This window comes from Triturus cristatus, chromosome 4_2 (genome assembly GCF_964204655.1).
Source record: "Triturus cristatus chromosome 4_2, aTriCri1.1, whole genome shotgun sequence".
Lineage (NCBI taxonomy): Eukaryota > Metazoa > Chordata > Amphibia > Caudata > Salamandridae > Triturus > Triturus cristatus.
In genome coordinates, this window is record NC_140586.1 from 834,714,933 (window position 1) to 834,736,059 (window position 21,127).

General features: G+C 47.9%; 1 protein-coding gene across 3 annotated transcripts in view; it reads left to right on the top strand.

Annotated features, from left to right (window-relative positions):
- Positions 1–21,127, top strand: part of BTBD19 (BTB domain containing 19) — a 1,273,384-nt gene that overhangs the window by 303,247 nt on the left and 949,010 nt on the right. For all 3 annotated transcript variants that reach the window (XM_085602806.1, XM_085602805.1, XM_085602807.1), the window contains exon 3: positions 19,098–19,151. In XM_085602806.1, the coding sequence (XP_085458932.1) occupies positions 19,098–19,151 (54 nt within the window). The remainder of the gene's footprint in view (positions 1–19,097; positions 19,152–21,127) is intronic.

Genomic DNA, 21,127 nt, shown 5'->3' on the forward strand with positions numbered 1-21,127 from the left:
TGCCTCGAAGACGGCCACTACGGCATTCTCTATGCAAACCTTCATCACCTTCTAAAAATGTCATGTTCTACAGTCATTTTAAAACGGTCACCTTCTTAAACACCTGAGTGCAATGCAATCTAATTCGCGAGCTAACTACTTGACAGGTATGTAACTCAGAGAGCAATCAACTGTGTTTCTATAGTACTTCGTATGCACATCTATAACGCTATATAACGTACTGATAGCATCAATCTGCGCAGGAAGTTATGTGTTCTTCTGCTGGTGGCCTGCCTTCAATGCCTCTTGTTAATTCACTTACCCCCCTGCTGGTTCTTGGTTGTTGCGCTCTTAAAGATGACAGTGACACCCGGCTGTCAGCATAACACAGTAAGAAGACCAGTTATACAAGCAGATGGCGCTATGGAAACAGAGGAAGGACAAGTTAACCATTTATTGAAGCATTAAGATGTACGGCCATGTTTAAAAGGCGCGCTCTGCCTTACAAATACTTTTGAACGGCGCTTGTTCGCTGTTTTCCAAGGTCCAGCGCCCAGTAACATCGATAATTAAAAATCTATTAAGTACATTAGTATTTATTTAATAAATACATTTTAAGCAGAACAGCCGTCATTGAAAAGTTAGGGAAAAGAGTATTAAATAATAAAGTAGACATTTAGTGGATTGTGCAATTACATTCGTATTCCTTCTACGCCTTCTTTGGTATATTGTATGGAATAAACGGCCATTTCATTAACTGTGATCTACTGAAAACAATTGTTGACTACTGATGCGGCGTACTCGTGACGCAGTTCAGACCGTGTGGCTCTGGGTAGAAATTCTACTGACAAGATCCTTCGAAGGAGCAACATGAAACGATGGAATATGCTGTAGGTTAAATACAGGCCGGGTGGCTCTCGTCACCGGAAGTCTTTCTCCCGCGGAATAGCATGTCGAAAAAACTTTTAACTCTCAAAGGTTGAATCAATGTTATTTGATAAACCCAGACCATCTTGACTGGCAGCAGCCTGGCAAGCCTTCGACTGCTGCTGAGCGGCGTATGACCTGCATTTCAAGGTGCAGGTAAGCCATATGAACACATGCAAGACAGTTGTATGCAGCTTACCCAGACCCTTATTGCTAAAACCAAGTAGAGGCATGCAAGCCGACAAATTCACAGGGAGAACCAAGCTGCAAGTTAGATTTGGCTGTAAGAGCCAAAGCACATGCCTTTTGATTTTTTTCAACCATAATGAGGAGGAATATTGAGTTAGCTAGAGCCATGATAAGTGCTTACATGGTATTTAGTTATGGTATTTACTTTGACAACTATTTGTCGTGATGTGCGCTAGATAATTGTTTTAACTTGAATCAAAACAAACAAGCATTGGCATAGCCAATTGGTCTCGCCTTTGGGAGCTTATAAGTGTTTAGCTATGCAACAGTTGCATCACTAAACAATTATAAGGTCCCAAAAGCGAGACCTATTGGCTATGCCAATGCTTGTTTTAACTGCTGCAATCTATTGAAGCCTCACGGAGAACATCGGCCGCGAAAGTGATTGCGATCAAACATCACAGCGGCCGCGCGGCCGCGAAAGTGAAAGTAATCGCCGTAAAGTGCGAGGCGCGCGCCCGCGCACATGCACTGTAGCTCTAGGCTGGCCTGGTAGCACTTTTTGGAGCCCTCACAAAATGTCTCGCCAGACCAGCGCATGCGCTGGGTCAGGCGAGACCTAAAAAGACTGCTATCGGTATGCATTTGCTTCTCACACAGCACACGTTCTAAAACAAGGACATAACAGAGGAAAGCCAAACACAGCTGAAACATATGGACGAAATTATAGACGGGAAGAGAATCGTAGTACGAAGTAGTTGAGAGGAGGGGAGAGAATACTAGATAAAAGAAGGAAAGGGGAAAGTCTTTGGATTAACAAGCACGCGAAAATAAAAACAAGATCCCTTCAAGGTGCTTTGCATTTGAAGAGCGAGAAGTTAAAAAAAAAAAAAAAAAGACGGCAAAAGTGAAAGCAGGGGTGCGCATGCCAGCAAACACGCGAGTGGTGCGTGCAGAAGCGCCAAAATTGAATGTAATCACGTTCCAGATGGCGCCTCGGGCACTGAAAGCTGGCAGCTGTGCACATTCATGCGAGCGTGAACGCAAGCTTTAGGCCAGCAAAAGCCGGTGGGTAGCACTTTGAAAACCCACTTACTAAAAGTCTCGCGGATCAGCGCATGCGCTGGCTCAGGCGAGACCTAAGACCTAAAAAGTGCCGATATTCAGTACCGGACAGTACTGGCCCATTTAAAGCACACTGTGTGCTCCTATCACCACTAAATAGTGACGCTCCGTTTATCACTCTTGGTAGGATGAAAGGTAGAGTGAACATGCTGGGACCTGGGCCTGTGTCTGAGAGGTGTATGCGGTCACAGTGTTTATTTTCACCAGCTTTTTTTTCTGTCTCCACAATTGAGATGTTTACAAAAAAAGACAATTACTTTATCCATAGCTTTGTGATATATCGTTAGCATACTCTGTGCGTCCTGATATTTCCCATCTGGGGACTCTCTTAACGCTTTGGCATTAAATTGAGAGATGCCGGCCCCCCCCAATTATCATCTCATGATGATATACGAGGGAACACCGGGTGGGGAGGGGTGGCAGCCGGGAAAGGGGGGTAATTATGGTTAATGTGTTACAACCCCGGCTATTTTTGCTGGTCTCATTCAGTGCCATTAGCTGGAGTAGTTCGAAATTTAAATCAGTGCCTGTTGTGAGGAAGGTGGTGTTACATGAAGACGTGTATTGGGGCTGTGAGAAGCCCTGTGACCCGCCCTTTGTAACACCGATCCTGGGCATCGCCGCCCGCTGCCTGGCACATGCACCCAGGCTTCCCCTCCAAGGCGGCCTTTGCTCCAGGAGACGGGTGTGTTCAAACATAATGTCTCTCCAGAGAATGTATGTAGGTCGGGTGTCATGCTGGCCAGGGCGCCAATCTCCCCGAAAAAAGGGGTGTCCAGGTTATCTGTATAAGGTTTTTTGCCTCCATAAACTAACCAAAGTGGCATTCTGATACGGCATCACTTCTCTTGTGACATAACGGAGAACGACGCCCTCCATCGACAAAAAAAAGGCGGCCTTTGCTCCAGGAGACGGGTGTGTTCAAGCATAATGTGTTGTAAATGAATCGTCATCAGACTGCCATCAATTTTAGATGTTGTTTATTCCAAGCAGAGAGGAAATACAAGAGTGGACTCTCCACGACAGAAGGAACTCGCAACTGCAGTGGAAGAGAACTTAGAATTACAAGACAACATAGAATACAGCAGAAGGAACATTCCTAGCACTTACAATACTAAGAGTGTACTACACATCTTCTTCCTTTCTAATGAAAAAACAAAAAAACATAATTAACATATAAAATCTTGCAAATATGCTGGGGGGTTTCGATATCTTGGAGTGCGATTAGGAACAAGAGACATCGGCAAGGAAAAAGAACTGGAAACAGGAATGAACTTCAGATGTGCATGAATCACCACTCCCACCCACGTGTTGAGGTGTGGGAAATGAAGAATTAGACTCTGGTGGTGGTTGGGCCAAGAGGTAACCGAACAAGGTGTGAACAGGATCAACATAAGTGGAGTAATGCTCCACTCTTGTAGTAGAATTTCCATATGACGTTAAGCTTGAGCGCGGGTTGATGAAAGAAGAAAAATCGTCGCCAAAATTGTTGTAAATGAATCGTCATCAGACTGCCATCAATTGTAGATGTAGTTTATTCCAAGCAGAGAGGAAATACAAGAGCGGACTCTCCACGACAGAAGCAACTCGCAACTGCCGTGGAAGAGAACTTAGAATTACAAGACAACATAGAATACAGCAGAAGGAACATCCTTAACACTTACAATACTAAGAGTGTACTACATAATGCCTCTCCAGAGAATGTATGTAGGTCGGGTGTCATGCTGGCCAGGGCGCCAATCTCCCTGAAATAAAAGGGGTGTCCAAGTTATCTGTATAAGGTTTTTTTGCCTCCATAAACTAACCAAAGTGGCATTCTGATAAGGCGTCACTTCTCTTGTGAGGTAACAGAGAACGACGTCCTCCATCGACAAAAATTGTTCCGGGACCCATAACGTTTCACTTGTGCAGGCCCCTGCGCAGATATCGAGGGGTCTTCGGCGGGGCAGGGACCCAGCCCCTTCTGCTTCGGAGGGCAATGTGCCGCAGCATAAACTAAATCACTTCTAGGCACCACAGAGCAGCAGTGATGCAAACAGGCGATTCGTATCCCCGTGGAAGTCTGCAACGGCAGACAGACGATAGAGATCCAACCCTAGGCCACTCCATGCCTTTGTGGTCTCGGGTGTGCCTCCGCGCGGCCCCTACACTTTCAGCCCTGGGAAGGAACTTCCTGCGGCAGATGCCCGGGAGAACACTAACTCCTTCTGCGATGTCTGTACAGAGTTCAGTACCTCGGCATTCACTCCTCCTCACAGTTCTTACATACAGAGGTGGCCCGTCTTTCATGATATGCACTTTCCTACCCAAAAGAAGAAATGTTTTCTCTCTCTCTCTCTCTCATCCCTTAAAGGGCTGTAATATTGCAGGTTATTTCTCTTATGTATCCATTTTGTCAGAACCTCCTTCTGGTGGGAAATCACGGGTGCAGTTGTCAATGGTGCAGCAGTTGCAGTGACACCAGGGCCAGGGGTGTAAGTGGCCTACTTCACCCCAGTTAGTGACTTTTTTTTAATACCAAACCAGTGGATGGGGCCAAATTTCTTTGCCTAAATTAAGGCCCAATTCCCTTACTTGTATTTGGGCCCCTCTCGCCTTTGTCCATGCTCGGGTTCCTCTTCACTTCCTGTCAGGGGGACCTGGGGCGTACAGATTCATGAGCGCATCTGTCGGCCACGTTAGTCCCTGGGAATCGATACACCCAGACATGGCCAACATGCTTGGATGGCTGGAAGCCACCATCTTACATTGGGAATTGGAATTCCAGGTTCCGTCTAGATTCAGCATAACAGATTGGGTCATTTTGTGACATTTAATTGTTTGTGAGGCAGATATGGAGGCCGGACTGGGAGGAGCATCGCTGATACTATGCTAGAGAGGTGTTCAAGTTCGTCCACAAACGGTGCACTGCACAGGAATATTTAAGATCATTTTACCTACCGTTTTTGTGGATCATTGGCCAGAGGCAGCGCATTTACTTTTAATGAATGCCTACAGGGTTGGTTTTCTGTAACTAACCAACCATATGGAAGATTTTTGTGCAAACTGCAGGGATGATGGTTTGAATAGTTAAGGGGAATGTTTCTATTTGTAGGTTTTTGAAGTATATAAATATAAAGTAGTCCTTTGTCATGTCTCAACTACAAGTTGAGGAAGTTGATTTCTCTGCTACTACCTGCCAAGGGACATGTAATGTGTTTAGTTTGGTAACTGATTCAGATATGGAATATATTATGTTCTTCCCTCGTGCCATTCCAACTGCTTACTGCGTCATAAGTGTAGTGCTTTCATGGAACTGGTTTGTCGTGAAGACCAGAGGAGGCTACTGTTTAAAAAATAAGGTGCGGCGCGATAGAGCCATCCTCACCGTGTATGCTGCACTTCTTCTCCCTGACGTTCCACAAGCAGAATGGAAGGACTTTTTTCCTGCTCAGTGGAACACAAATCCAACCCATCCTGGAGCAGCTCTCAACACGTGAGAGCAGCTCCAGGATTGGGGGGGCACAGGTAACCCAGCGCTTATTTTGAAGCTAGGGGCCTGTGCTGGGTCTACAGTGATCATGTCGGGTTGGCCGTGGGTAGCCGGCCAGCCAACTCGGCATAGCTGCCTCACGCTCGTGCAGTATGCAGCGCGAGCTGGGGCAAAATAAAATTGCATTATTATGCCATTTTATTTGAGTGTGTTTGTCTCGTGTGCTCGCAGCAGGCGGGACAGTGCTCCTCCGCTCTTGTGGAGTAGCCGCTGCTGAAGACCCACTTTTTTGATAGTCGTCCATAAAGAGGTTAGCTGACTCCAGCACAAAAGGACAGTCCCTAGGCGCCCCTTCTGTCTCTATGAAATATTGGTGTTGGAAGGTAAAGCAGTTCTTAGTCAATAATATTTTGCTAGATTTAAGATTAATGCTGTTATAATTCTAGGACACACTCTTTTATCAATACACATTTACATCACTAGTCATGCCGTGCTGTGGGAAATATTTGTCTCCAGTATACTAATCTGTCCGTAGCGCGTAGCCGAAGCCCTGCCTAAAATGACAAGTCATCCACTCTTTGCAATGCTCTGGAACGGAGTTATCTTTGAAAAATGCTGTTGGTGGATGAGGACAGAGGGCAAATATAAGATAAAGCAGCAAGGTTATACATGAGTGCACAGGCTTGACCTGTCACTTAGCAGTAGTGAGAGTATTGCCCATGAGGACAGAGGGCCTATAATTCAAGTCGGGCTCCTCAGTTTAAGGGACCATGGACAGCTAAACCAGGCCTCCATGGTCTGCCTGCTGAGCAATGCTGCGCATAGCCTCCATTTCCCTTCTCCTGGACAACAGGCCTCCTTTTAATCTGTCAGCTCAAACCTTACCCAAGGTAGGTTGGCATGCCTGTAGCATGCCAACCTACCTTGTCTCCCCTTCCTTCTAACGCTGTGAACAGGGGACCCCTTCTCGGCGGCTAAGAAACGTGTTCACTTATGAAATTTTGAGGCTTTAACAGTCTTGGGTTATGTGGAGAAGAAATGGACAGCAGTGCAGTGTGAGCAATGGCCACCTGAGCAAAAAAGTGTGTGTGCATACATTCATTTACGCACAACAAGTAGTTTACGTCTAAGGATACGAGTTGTGGGGTCACAGTACTAAGTAATCCGGCTTCCCACTGCTCTGCTGGCCTATTATAAAGTATCACATAACCTAATGGATTTGGAAAATACATTTGTGCACTGATAGTAATCTTTGGGTAGCGTCATTCGTCAGCCCGATGCAGACCGCTCCAAGATGGCGCATGGTGTGTCACTGGCGCAGGCTGGAGTTTAATGCAATAAGCATGGAACTCTTGGTGCCTCTGACGTCCTCGCGCGGTGCTCTCTTCCGGGACATGGCGCCCACGGCCTGCCTTGGGAGCGACTGGCATCCTGGATCCAGAGCCCAGAATAGAAGCCACATGTTTCCAATTATCTGTAATCAGTTTAGTGTCTGTGTGTGCAGTCTGGAGGCGGGGGCTCCTGGGAGGAGAAGCCATCAGGGAGTGAGGGCCGTGACGGCAGGGGGTGTCCAGGCAGCGGGATAAGCGGTGGCCCACAGTGCAGCACTGTTTACAAGCTCTCATTTCACAGCCTCTTAAAGCTGCCACCCTGCCCACAAACATATCCACATTCCTGAGTGCAAGTAAGCCTGTTAATGTCCCAGAATGGCAGCTGACGCCGTGCCGAGGGGTTTGTGGGGGCTGCCACCACAAGCCTGGCACACTCGCAGCAAAGCAGGCAGATGTGCGCGGGGAGTTGTGGGAACCAGTCTTAGTTGATAAGTTTCACCCCATAAAGCTTTACCCCCCCCCCCCCCCCCCCCATAATTTATATCATCCCCACTTTGACCTGCCCCTGATGTGACGTAGTACCGTAAAGGAAGTTGATCGACGGTTTTATTTTTTGCTGTAGGTATACCAGTGTGAGTTCATCAGGGGGCCTGCTGCCTGTACCGTATTTTCTAGTCGTTGCATCAGAGTGAACCCCTCTCTGTAGCTTCCACTTGTCAGTGGTCCTGCTGCCTGTACCGTATTTTCTGGTCCTTGCATCAGAGTGAGCCATTCATTTTAGCTTCCCAGTGTCAGTGGGTGTTAGACCTGGTACCATTGACGTGGGTCTCCCTTCCTCTTTTACTGACGGATTGCCTCCTCTGTTTTTTTGTTTGCTGATTTCGACGCTTTGGGCACTGCACCACTGCTATCCAGTGCGCAGTGCAAGTGCTCCCTGAGAAAAGTAATGTTGAATTTGTGATTCCATGATTGGTATTTTGATTTACTGTCAGACCCTCTTATCATGCACAGGGTTGCCCGGGGCTTGTAATTCAAAAGCGACTGGTGGGCTCGCAGCACCGATTGTGCCACCCACCGGAGTCGCCCGTAAACTATGACTCGGGCCTGCCACCACAGTGTGCCGTACGCAGCCTGTGCCGCTTTGTGACTCGACGATTGCAACCACTCGCCGGTCTGTGACCCATCCCTTTGCGACATGTTAGTCACCCCTACAGAAGGCCTGCGGGCAGGGTGCGTTGTATGTAGAAGGCAGGTCATGCCTTGGAGTGTGTGACATGACCTGGTAGTGAATTACCCACAAGCGCGTTTTTAACTATTGCAGACTGGGCAGTTTTGATTATAGCATCCTATAATCCTAACTGGCTCAGGGAACCAGGTAGAGTCGAGTGTAGTATGCCTGAACCCCGAATGGGAAGATGCATCTGTTAGGAAAGATGATTTTAACATTCTGTGTTTAAAAATACTTCTTTTAGAAAGACGGTATTTTCTTGCCTAACCATCCAGCCTGCTTCTGCTAGAGTGTGTATTGTATGTCTGGGTTTGTGAGTGTCAGGGCTTGGCGACCCCAGGAGGTAGTGCGCGACGGCACTAGGCCGATCGTTGCGAGAATGGTGGGATGAGCAGGCGCCTGGGTCTGAATAAAGCAGGGCCATCTCCCCCGGTGCTGGCCTCACTTCCCGTGGAGCGTCTGAAGACCCTAGCCCGCCCCGACAAAGGAGAAGAGCACACCTGGTCGAAAGCACCCGAAACTGGTTTGGTCCGGGCACAGGACCCTCTGCCCTCGAGGACAAAGGGATGTATGAGTATAAATATTGGGGCCCTGACCCCAGAACTTTAGAATCACTTTGGGAACGAACAAGATGACCCTCTGCCGAGGAAGAGCACCCGGAGACCGCAGGAGTTGTACTGCCCTTCTGCCAGAGCGCTGTAGTGGGCTGGCCTGTGGTGGTGTCTCTCGTAACAAGGAGAGGTAGAAAGGACCAAGGAAGAAACTTTCATCATCTTGCCGAATATTCTCTAAGGGCTAGTATCGAGCTAGCCTCCTGTTTGAAGATGCAGGCATACCAACGACTTCACCTCTTCTGTTTGAGCGAGGGCTGGAACTGCGGTTTCAGCTGCTACAGAGGAACTCTGCAACTCAAGCCAGCCAACGATGCCGCTTTCTGCACGAGACCGTGAGCGCTGCTCTGACTCGCCCGTAGACCGACGCCTGCCGCTGTGCTGCACCGCCTCCGAGATCGCCATCTGGGCGGAGCTGACCATCAACAAGAGTGAGCCAACATTTCAGTGACTCAATGACATCAGTAACGACCTGTGGTGCCTGCACTGCCGTAACGTCACCTCCGCTCCGGTAAGGACCAAAGCCGCCCTCTGCCTGCATCTGCATTGAAGTAAGGAACCGTCGCTACTACGTGCCACACGACATCACAGCTCCCTGACGCCAAGAAGAACCTTTGTTTTCCTGGAGGTACTGTCCAGAGAGATTCTAGTTGTGACTCCGGGCCCGACGCTGCACTCCTCGCAGGCGGCTTTACCCCGAGAACTCTTTTGTGCGTTGAATCGATAACTCCCGTTGGGGTTATCTGTTGTAAGAGACACTTGAAGCTAAAGCCTATTTTTGAGTAACAGCATATCCGTACTGCGGAATCTTTTGCTGTTAAGGGCTTGTGTTAATTATATAAAGCTTACTTATTTTTTATACATCCCGGTGTGGTGTCCGTTTGGAGTGGTTCATCTATATAACTGTATGTGTTCACAAATGCTTAACACACTGCCTCTGAGATAAGCCTGCCTGCTCATGCCAAGCTACCAAGGGGGTGAACAGGGTTTATCTACAGCGTGTAACTCCCTTGCCCTGACGTAGACGAAGAGTCCCTCCTTGACAAATGTAAAGCCTATTAGAGACTCCGGGTTCTAACAGTGGGCCTTTCTTCCTGTACCATATTTTCTGGTCGTTGCATCAGAGTGCACCCCTCTCTGTAGCTTCCATGTGTCAGTGGTCCTGCTGCCTGTACCGTATTTTCTGATCTTTGCATCAGAGTGAGCTCCTCTCTGTAGCTTCCATGTGTCAGTGGTCCTGCTCCCTGTACCGTATTTTCTGGTTGTTGCATCAGAGTGAACCCCTCTCTGTAGCTTCCATGTGGCAGTGAGCCTGCTGCCTCTACCATATTTTTGGGTCGTTGCATCAGAGTGAACCCCTCTCTGTAGCTTCCATGTGTCAGTGGGCCTGCTGCCTGTACCGTATTTTCTGGCCCTTGGATCAGAGTGAGCCACTCTCTGTGGCTTCCATGCACCCCTGACCCTCTCCCGCTTCTCACATCTTTGTTGGTTCCGGTGCCTGACCGGGTTTGTCTGATGGACCAGCACGGGTCTGTTCGGTTTAATGCAGCACTGTTGCCTCCTGTGAACTGTTTTGTCAGGATTTGCTCACAGTTTGGCTTGCTTTGAATATCTATGTTTTATTAATTTGGTTACACATGGAACCCTTTGCAGCGTTTCTTGTTTGTTCTTAATACTGAATATAAATGTAATTTCCTTGCTGTTAAGTATCGTGACGCCCCTATGTGGGCCTGAATCGGTCTGTGTTGAAAACTGCTCAATAAATTAAAGGCTTCGACTTGGGCGTACCTTTTCTTGCTTATTTACTAATTTAATTCATTTTTATAAAGCGCAGACTTTACCTGAAGGTGTCAGAGCGCTTTACAATAGAACCAGTTACGTTACATGAGAGAAATGTTACAAAATAGAACGCTACAAAAATAGCAGGACACAGAATCAAACACAGTAAGCAAGAGGAGGTAGGGAAAAAACATAGAAGGCAAGAACACAATATCAAACACAACAAGCAAGGAATGTACAAAAAATATTACGAATTTACAATGACTAACGAACTTCCTGGCCGGGTCTGAGAATGGAGGTATTAGTTCTGAAAGTGTCTTTGGAATAGAAGAGATTTGAGGTCAGCTTTGAAGATCCGGATGGAGGTGGTGGCACGTAGCAATGGAGGAAGTGAGTTCCAGATTCTCACTGCATTACCTGAGAACGATTGAGCCATCGATTTTTCCCTTTTGAAGGAGGGGGGGCTCAACCAGAAACTTTTCCGGAGGACATGGAGGACGGATTTGAGGGGGGAGAGGTGAGATTTGGGTAGGCCAGTCAGAAGAGAATTACAATAATCCAGCCTAGAGAGAACTAGCGATTGGACCAAGGTTTTTAGGTCTTTCTCCCGGAAGAACCGACGAATCCCCCACAGAAGGCGCAGCTGATAACGTGCGTTCTTGGCAATGGAGTTGATTTGTTAGATTAGGTTGAGTCTTTTGTCAAGTATGACACCTAGGGATTTAGCGCTGTCGACAATGATGGGTTTATTGTTGAGTAAATTCAGCTGATCCATCCAGGATTGAACAGGAGGCGGGGAGAGAGAGGTAGATAGGAGGAGGAATTCAGTTTTGGAGGGATTGAGAGTAAGTTGGTGTACTAACATCCAGTTGTGAATAGAGTTGAGAGTAGAGTTGAGTAGTGAGAGATCTTGTGAGGAAGACACCTTGAGGTAAATTTGAGTGTCATCCGCATAGAGATGGTAAAGGATCCCAGCTTTGCTTAGGAGGTTCCCTAATGGTTCCAGATAGAGATTAAACAGAGTGGGTGCAAGGATAGAACCTTGAGGGATGCCTTGACCAACCACCAGTGGAGACGAGAGACTGTTTGCAATCTTGATCATTTGGGATCTGTCCGAGAGGAATGAGGCAAACCATTTAAGCACTGTGCCTTCCACGCCCATTCTCTGTTGAAGAATGTTAAGGAGGGTGTTGTGATTAACAGTGTCAAAGGCTGCAGAGAGGTCAAGAAGAATCAGAAGGCACGATTCCCCAGAATCGAGCATATGCAGCGCATCATCAATCACTTGCAGCAGGGTTGTTTCAGTGCTGTAAGGAGATTATTGTGCATAATGTGTTGGGAAAGTTGTTTTGCAACACATTTTTCTGTGATTTTTGAAAGAAAAGTAAGATTGCTGATGGGGCGTAAGTTGTTGAGGTCGTTCGCATCTGCGGAGGTTTTTTTTAGAAGAGGGGTACCTGTCCTGTTTTGAGGACAGCTGGGAGGGATCCTTGACTGAGGAAGAGATTAACTAGCCTGGTCCAATAAGAGAGAGTATTGGTATAGAAATCAATGGCGATGACACTAGATATGGGGTCAGAAGAATGGTTGGAGGGTTTGGTTTCGAGGATCCATTTGAGGAGGTCATCTTCCGAGATGGCGGCACAGTTCTGCCAAGTGACTAAGGATTTTCGCTCCTCAATGGGGGTGGGGTGGGTGACCTGATCCACCAGTGATTTGACCTTTTCATCAAAGAATATAGCGAATTCAGTTGCTTTCTTTAAAGCATCCTCAGGTTTGATGGTTTGGGGAGAGCAGTTTGGGTTTTTGATGAGGTCGAAAAGTTTTTTGGGTCTGTTTTTAGCTGAGTCGAGGAGGGATCTGAAATGTGATGCTTTTTCATGGAAGATGTGCTTGTGGTATTTGGATCTTGCCGAACGTAAGAGAGAGATTGGAGGTGGATGGATATTGTCTCCAATGTTTCTCCAAGATTCTAAGGTTTTTCCTTTCGTCATAGAGAGCTTTATTGAACCAAGGTGCTGAGGGGGTGGGTCTTTTCCTTTTGCTTTGGAGTGGAGCGACATTGTTGATTTTGACTGCTAGGATTGAGAGGCAATGGGGGGTGAGTTTGTTGACATCCGCGTTAGGGTCTAGTCTAGGAAGTGAACGCATAGCAGAATCACACAGATTCTCAAGATCAATGTTTTTAGTGTTGCGGAACCAGGTAGAAGCCCTTTTAGGTTGGCCGAGAGTTAAAACGTGCGAAAGGTGAAAACGGAAGGGAATGAGGAAATGGTCTGACCAGTCTACATGGATAGGGGGAGCAATAGTAAGCAGGACTGATTTAGAAATAGCAAGGTCCAGAATTGAGCCCTTGGTGTGTAATTTTCAAGCAGTGTTGGACATGATCGTTAGCTGAAAGAAAGGTGGCAAGCTTGTTGGCATCATAGTCTTCCACGGAGCCCCAGTGGAGATTGAAGTCACTTGGGAAGATCTGTCTGTCACTGTGAGATTATTGGTCACTAATGAAGTCGGTGAGTTCCTCCATGAAGGAAGAGCAGTAACCGTCGGGTGGTAGATGGCATGGAACTTGAAGGGTGAGCCCTGTTGAACTTGAAGTTCTAGGGATAGGCATTCGAATGTGCAGAAGAAGATGGTAGGAAAGGCTTTAATTTGAAGGGAGTTTCTGAAGATAATAGCAACACCTCCCCCGATCTTGTCTGTTCTGTCGTTTCTGAGGCTAGAGTAGTCGGTAGGTATCAGAAGATCAAACAAAGTGTGAGAGGAGTCATTAAACCAGGTCTCAGTGAGGAAGAGCATGTCAAGATTATGGTGGGCGATAGTGTCAGAGATTTCCAGTTCGCATATGGTTGCAGATCTGCAGTTGTGGAGCACACAATGTAGCTCTGACGCAACTGTTTTGGTGATGGGAGTGTTTGGGCTGTTAAGGGAGATAGGGATTAGATTCTTGAATGAGGGTGCCCCGTGAGAGGGAGGCTGGTAAGTTCTGACGGAAGAGATGGTCTGAATAGTGAATTGAGTAGAATTTTTAGGAGAGGAGAGTGGAGTCTTGTAGCTATCCAGTAAGTTGGCGATGTCTGTGGAGGACAGACTGTGGTGGCTTTATTGGGGTGCAGGAGCAAGGAACTCCTCAGGAGGTTATTAGGGAAGGGGGATATCTTAGAAGTTAAAAGTGAAATGGATGCTAGACGCTGGGAAATGGAAGAGATGAGAGAATCAAGTTTAATTTCCAGGGAGAGGTGGGCTGAGCACGGAGTGTTGGGTGGTTCGATGGTTAAGGGAGGGAGTGTAGTATTCGAAGGAGGACAGGGGGAGGTGGGGAACCGGGGAGAGTATTGGGGTGCAAGGGTCGAAGGTGGGGAAAGATGGTGGTAGAAAGGAGTGGATGAAGTTACAGTGATATTTTTACTGGATTTGAGCAGAGGTGAAGATTAGAGATCATAAGTAGGAGGAGAAAATTGAGAAGTAGAGAGGGAGAGGAGGGGGGTCAAGGGAAGGCCATGGATACGGTAAGATGAGAGGAGAAGGGGCAGTACAGGGAGGGGAGGGAGGGGGTCAATGGAAGGCCAGAGGTATGGGGAGAAGAGAGAAGATGCAGGCCAGGTACCGTAGGCTATGAAAGGTGAATGTTGGGGGACAGGCACCTGGCAGAGTGGGGGGGATTGGGCTAAATGGTAGTTGTGGGAGGAGTGAGGGACTGTAAGGCCAAAGGGAGGGAAGAGGACGGAATTGCCAAGAGGAGAGACAGGGTTGTGAAGCATAGGAGGAGGAAGGACTGTAAGGTCAGAGGGAGGGAAGAGGACGGAATTACCATGAGGGGAGACAGGGATGTGAATCATAGGAGGGGGGAGGGGAGGTTGTAGAGTAATGGGAGGTGTAAGAACAGAATTGAAGGTACGAGGGAAGGGGAAGAGCGGAAAGGGATGAGGAGAAGGGGGGAGGAAAGGAGGGGTAAGGAGAGTTGATCGGTAGATTAGGTTGTAAGAAAGGTGGATTAAGTAGGGGAGAGATAGGTAGGAATAGGGGGATTAGGGGGCGTGAGATGGCATTGGAATATTGGGGAGATGCAGGGTAGGGAGGGGAAGCAGACGAGGTAAGGAGGAGATCAAATTGGGAAGGGGAAAGAATGGGAGGGAGTAAGAGAAGGGGGCTATAAAGGGTAGACCTGTGACTCCCGGGAGAGCGGTCTGAAGGAATATAGGTGGGTCGTGGGGGGAGAAAGGGAGAAAGTAGACGAGCTAGAAGAAGAAGAATCGAGGTAGATAGTAGTCACAAGGGTGGGACGAAGGGAGTGGAAGAGGTGGTCAAAGAGAGAGAGACAGGAGTCTGTAGGTTGGATCATGACAGTGCCATTATTATAAAGTGTAATGGTGAGAGAGCCATTAAAGCAAGCGGAGGGAGACATTTTTAACCACTTCCCATGCGGGAAAGAAGAGGAGGAGGAGACGTTGAAGGAATTGACGAAGCTGGAGGACCAGGAAGGGATGTCGTGGGTGTTGCTGTTATGGTGACTCGCCGTTACCTCACTTAGAGCCTGCACCTGAATGCTAGATTTAGTGTTAGGGTGTCACACGTGCCCCGTCCTGGTCGAGAGCAGTCACTAGCGCTAGGGGGAGCTGTTTCGGCCATGAGTGCTTAATTTGTTACAAAACCATAAGAGCAGGGGCTCAAGGCTTTTCGTAAAAGCTTGTCAGTGGCTCTGCCGAATGCGGTGGCTCTCAGATGCCAAGGGTGCTGGTTTTGATTCAACCTCATGCCTCTTTCTCCCAACTCATGCCTCTTTCTCCCACCTCATGTCTCTTTCTCCCACCTCAATGCCCTTTTCTCCCACCTTGTGTCTCATTCTCCCACCTCAATGCCTCTTTCTCCCACCTCAATGCCTCTTTCTCCCACCTCATCCCTCTTTCTCCCACCTCGTGCCTCTTTCTCCCACCTCGTGCCTCTTTCTCCCACCTCGCGCCTCTTTTCCCCACCTCATCCGTCTTTCTCCCACCTCAATGCCTCTTTCTCCCACCTCAATGCCTCTTTCTCCCACCTCAATGCCTTTCTCCCAACTCAATGCCTTTTTCTCCCAACTCAATGCCTCTTTCTCCAACCTCAATGCCTCTTTCTCCAACCTCAATGCCTCTTTCCCCCACCACCCTACACTACCTGTCTTACGCTTGATGGTTCTTTTTCTCCTCCTTTTTGTTGTCTTTCTCTGCCTTTTTGATTCCACCTCATGCTTCCTTCTCCCACCTCATGCCTCTTTCTGCCACCTCATGCCTCTTTCTCCCACCTCGCACCTTTTTCCCACCTCGTGTCTCTTTCTCCCACCTGTTTCTCCCTCCTTGTGCCTCTATCTCCCACCTCGTGCCTCTTTCTCCCACCTCGTGCTTCTTTCTCCCACCTCGTGCCTCTTTCTCCCACCTCGTGCCTCTTTCTCCCACCTCGTGCCTCTTTCTCCCACCTCGTGCCTCTTTCTCCCATCTCGTGCCTCTTTCTCCCACCTCGTGCCTCTTTCTCCCACCTCGTGCCTCTTTCTCCCACCTCGTGCCTCTTTCTCCCACCTCGTGCCTCTTTCTCCCACCTCGTGCCTTTCTCCCACATCAGTGCCTCCTTCTCCCACATCAATGCCTCTTTCTCCCACCTCATGCCTCTTTCTCTCACCTCACACCTTTTCCCCATATTGCACCTCTTTCTACCACCTTGTGCCTCTTTCTCTCCCTCATGCCTCTTTCTCCCACTCATGCCTCTTTCCCCCACGACCCTACACTACCTGTCTTACGCTTGATTGTTCTTTTTCTCCGCCTTTTTGATTCCACCTCATGCCTCTTTCTCCCACCTCGCGCCTTTTTCTCCCACCTCGCGCCTCTTTCTCCCACCTTGCGCCTCTTTTTCGTACCTCGCGCCTCTTTTTCCCACCTTGTGCCTCTTTTTCCCACCTCGTGTCTCTTTTCTCCCACCTCAGTGCCTCTTTCTCCCAGCTCAATGCCTCTTTCTCCAACCTCAATGCCTCTTTCTCCAACCTCAATGCCTCTTTCCCCCACCACCCTACACTTCCTGTCTTAAATTTGATGGTTCTTTTTCTCCTCCTTTTTGTTCTCTTTCTCTGCCTTTTTGACTCCACCTCATGGCTCTTTCTCCCACCTCATGCCTCTTTTTCCCACCTCATGCCTCTTTTTCCCACCTCGTGCCTCTTTCTTCCACCCCGTGCCTCTTTCTCCCACCTCGTGCCTCTTTCTCCCACCTCGTGCCTCTTTCTCCCACCTCGTGCCTCTTTCTCCCACCTCGTGCCTCTTTCTCCCACCTCGTGCCTCTTTCTCCCACCTCGTGCCTCTTTCTCCCACCTCGGGCCCCTTTCTCCCACCTCGTGCCTCTTTCTCCCACCTCGTGCCTCTTTCTCCCACCTCGTGCCTCTTTCTCCCACCTTGTGCCTCTTTCTCCCACCTCATGCCTCTTTCTCCCACCTTTTTCCTACCTCGCGCCTCTTTCTCCCACCTTGTGCCTCTATCTTCCACCTTGTGCCTCTATCTTCCACCTTGTGCCTCTTTCTCGCACCTCAATGCCTCTTTCTCGCACCTCAATGCCGCTTTCTTCCACCCCAATGCCGCTTTCTTCCACCCCAATGCCGCTTTCTTCCACCCCAATGCCTCTTTCTCCCACTACCTTTCTCATGCTTGTTAGTTCTTTTTCTCCTCCTCCTTGTTCTCCGTCTCTGCCTCAAAGCCGATTAAAGGGAAGTCCAGCTCCCTAAAAATAAGTGCTGTTGAAGTTCTCCTCCAACCCCGGCACAAGCTGGAGCACAGGTAATAACCTACATCCACAAAATGGGTTGGTTTGTGTGAAAAAAAAACTGCACGTGCTTGGAATGAAGAGCTCGTGACGTCTGCAGACCGTGTGCGCATTACACGTAAACTGACGAAAACCTTAAGATGATGCATAAGTTATGTTAAGTGGTTTAAATATAGCATGCTTTACCAATGATGTAGGTTGTTAGGGCCTGGGGAAAAGCATGTCTGCATTTGTTTATGGAAACTATCCTAAAGGCGTTCTGGAGGCTCCCACTTTAGACAGAACCCATAGCATGTGACCTACACCATACCACCAGGGGCACTCTCTGTAGCCCACTCAGACGTCTCTATTCTGGCAAAGCCATTAAGCATTGCAATGGGAAAAGCACACACCTCAGCCATTAAATAATATTTACTACAACACATTCCAGGAGCAAGATTAGAGCCACTGGATTAGGACAGTGCCACTAAAGACCAGCCGATATTAACAATTACAGCCCGACACGTGTTTCGCTCTCATCAATACAACAGCCAGTGCCCGACAAACTGTTCCACAGTTCAGAATGAGGCAAAACGTGTGTATTAACAAAAGGGGCATGAAATGTCCCATTATTGATATTGCTTGTTGGTTTTCTAATGATAGCTCAGTGCACCCCTGTCTTATTGTACAGTTGCATCACTGGGTCAGAGCTGGTGTTATGGAATAGTTGTTGTATCACTGCCCCATGCAGGAGGATGTTCTAAAAATGATTGGTTTACTACCACGTTATTGGTGGTGTTCCACGGTGTTATAACGGCTACACAATTGTTGCTGTTCTGCAGACATGATGTCTTGTTTGCTGTTGTTAAAAGTCGTCATAGCGCTGACTTAGAACTGGGGTTCTTATCAATAGGTAGTAGCACTGCCTCGCAGCTGGTGTTGTCATAGAGACATTGTATTATTGTACAGCAACAGGTATTATTAAACAATCGTTGTTTCACTGCCCTGTTTCTTGCTGTTGTGCAACAGTGCAAATGATGTACTTGTTTAATTGTGGTATCAGTCTCCCACACTTGCTGCTGTTCTACACTCAGTATATCTCTGACCCACGGTTGATATTGCAGAGTTGTATCACTGACTGACGATTGCTATACTACTACTTTCACCAGCCCATGCTTGCTTTTTGTACAAATATATCACTGACAATTTTTGTTCTTATACAGTTGTATCGTTTTCCCACAAATATTATTTTTCACTTCCTCCTGTTTGATTGTATTGTGTAAATGTATTTCTGCCACAAGAATGTTATTATTGCTATACCGCCTTTGTATCACTGCCCACGTTTATTGTCTTTGTCCAGTTGTTCTAACGTTCTCACCTATTGTGTTACCATAGTCAAGTGTAGTCTGCTCCTGAACCTGTCGCACGCCCCTGCCCACCAGTGGGTTTTTGTTTCATCAAACCGTAGCCCCTTTGGGTGGGCTTTGTTGCATGGAACCGTGGCCTCTGTTCACCATTGTTTGCTCCGGAGCGGCCATGCTGCGAGCTCTACCTGGTTCCCACACATTGACTCTGTGCTTCGGTTTTGTGTTGATCTGAGAAAGTCATTTTTGATTCCCACACATTTAATCTTTGCTTTTGAACGGATTTCCCTTTCACCACAAGGCCCTGTTGACCTATTGTGTTCATTGTTTTCTCCTCAGGCCCTGGAGGTTCTGACGTCAGCGCTGGAGTATGGCTTAGAAGACCTGAGAAAGGTAAGGCGTGGCATGTGCCCACAGGCTGTACCATGATCTCGTTGGCTAAGTATGTGCCTCCGTGTCAACTGGGGCCTAGTGACGCGAACTGAGAAATGTATATACTGGGAATCTGTCTCACCTGCCTGAAGGTGTGGAGAGCGAAAAGGAGGGTGTCGGCAGATTCCCTAGCCAGAGACAAGAATTCCCTATCATGGCTGACATGTGGCCACACACCTGCGCCAGGTAACTCTAAACTGTGATGAGAAGGCAGTCTGGAAAACAGAAGCAATGGTATGAGCGGGTTCTTATTCACCGCTGTCAAAAGCCCTCGAGCTGGGCATGCAAGGACAGAACGCAGGTAATACATGTGGCGACTTAGACAAGTCACGGAAGAAGTAATACTTTCAAACATTCAAGGCACATTCCTGTTTGATTAACTCAAAGCAAAGCAAAGCAAAGCAACAAGAGCAACATTTAGAGTCTCACCTTGGAGAATATAAAAAACGGACTCGCCTACCAACCTGGCACAGAAACAAGGGAGCAACAGTACTGAGTGTGCGAGGGGAACACAGTTGACCTGAGACCGATTACTCCCTATGGGTAAAGAGCAGGTAGGAAGTGGTCAGGCCAGGAGCTGGGGGAGTCAAACTCATCTGACTTCTTGGTTGTGTTTCTACCCCAAGTATATCTACTATTTGTGTGTCCAACAAGCGTGGACTAGCAAGACTTGCAAATGGGGTTGTGGAAATTGTTTTTGGGCTGTGAAAATGGCTCTTGAGAGTGGAAAGCAGGCTTGATCTGCTGCTAAAGGTGAAGGTGCACAGGGCACAGCCAACCTAAGTCTCCTCTAATTCTAGCAAGTCTTCCAGATTTGGGATCCATCACCCTGATTTTAAAATAAACCTCCTTGAAACAAGTGCCCCTACACAACACCCCCGCAGATAAAAGATCAAAGGGTCTTTTTCAGGATGTCTGTGGAAGAATCCCTCTGGCCAGTTCTACTGTCCTGGCCTAGAGCCCCGACAGAGACAAACTGAGGCTGGGGGAGTCCCTCCCGCTCTCACCTGAATCTGTTTTTCACTAGAACTTCATATCCACTGTACAACTGAAATAGGGAAAGTTAGACCATGACAGCTTGCTTTGATCTTATATTGTTTGCCACAGGATGAAGTCCACCCTCGACCAGAAGAGTTCAGAGTACACCTGGGCTCTCTCTTAAGTACTTAGAAACATTAATTCCCGACACAGCCACAGAAGCCGGATTGCAATTCTTGAATATTCAGAAAATGAGTCCATTGCGTTCCTTCCGCACTGCCGAGATAGTCCTATCTTCACTTGACTAACACAGGAGTCTTCTGGTGGGTCTGTAGTCAACAAGCCAGGTGGCTGTCAGCTAAGGATCTCTGGAAGTTATCAATGCTAGTCTTCCAAACCCTGAGATATTTCACGTCTCTCATCGGCAGATACCTTGCAGCTTGTACCTTGTTGACCCAACCTTTATCTCGGTGGATTCTGCTCCTTTCATTTACTCGGACCCCTGCGCTGGAATCTCCTCTGGGTGATATGTGCTCCAAACCTCTGATTACCTTCTTCACAACTCTCAAGGGTGAAATTGGTCGGTGACACCTAACTGGTTTCCACACGCCAACCTCACCGTCTTAAGACATCGGGCTGTGTAAATACGTATCCAAGAGATAGGGGTGAGGATGTGGCTTAACGTGCAGAGCTGCCGACTTTGGAGCTGGGCAAATCACCTAATCTCCCCGTGCCTACCAAAAATGAATGTGTCCGTCTGTAATGCAACTGGTGCTAATGTAAAGCGCTCTGATACCTTCGGGTCCAGTTTGCGCCATATAACTGCAACAAAAAAAATATTGTGTTCTCATGTCTCTGTCCAACCACCCTAAGCACAGTTATGGGCAAAAATACAATCCCAACCAAAGGCCCTGCAAAGCATTATGGGACAAGATTCTAGAGTGCAGTGAATATTATAG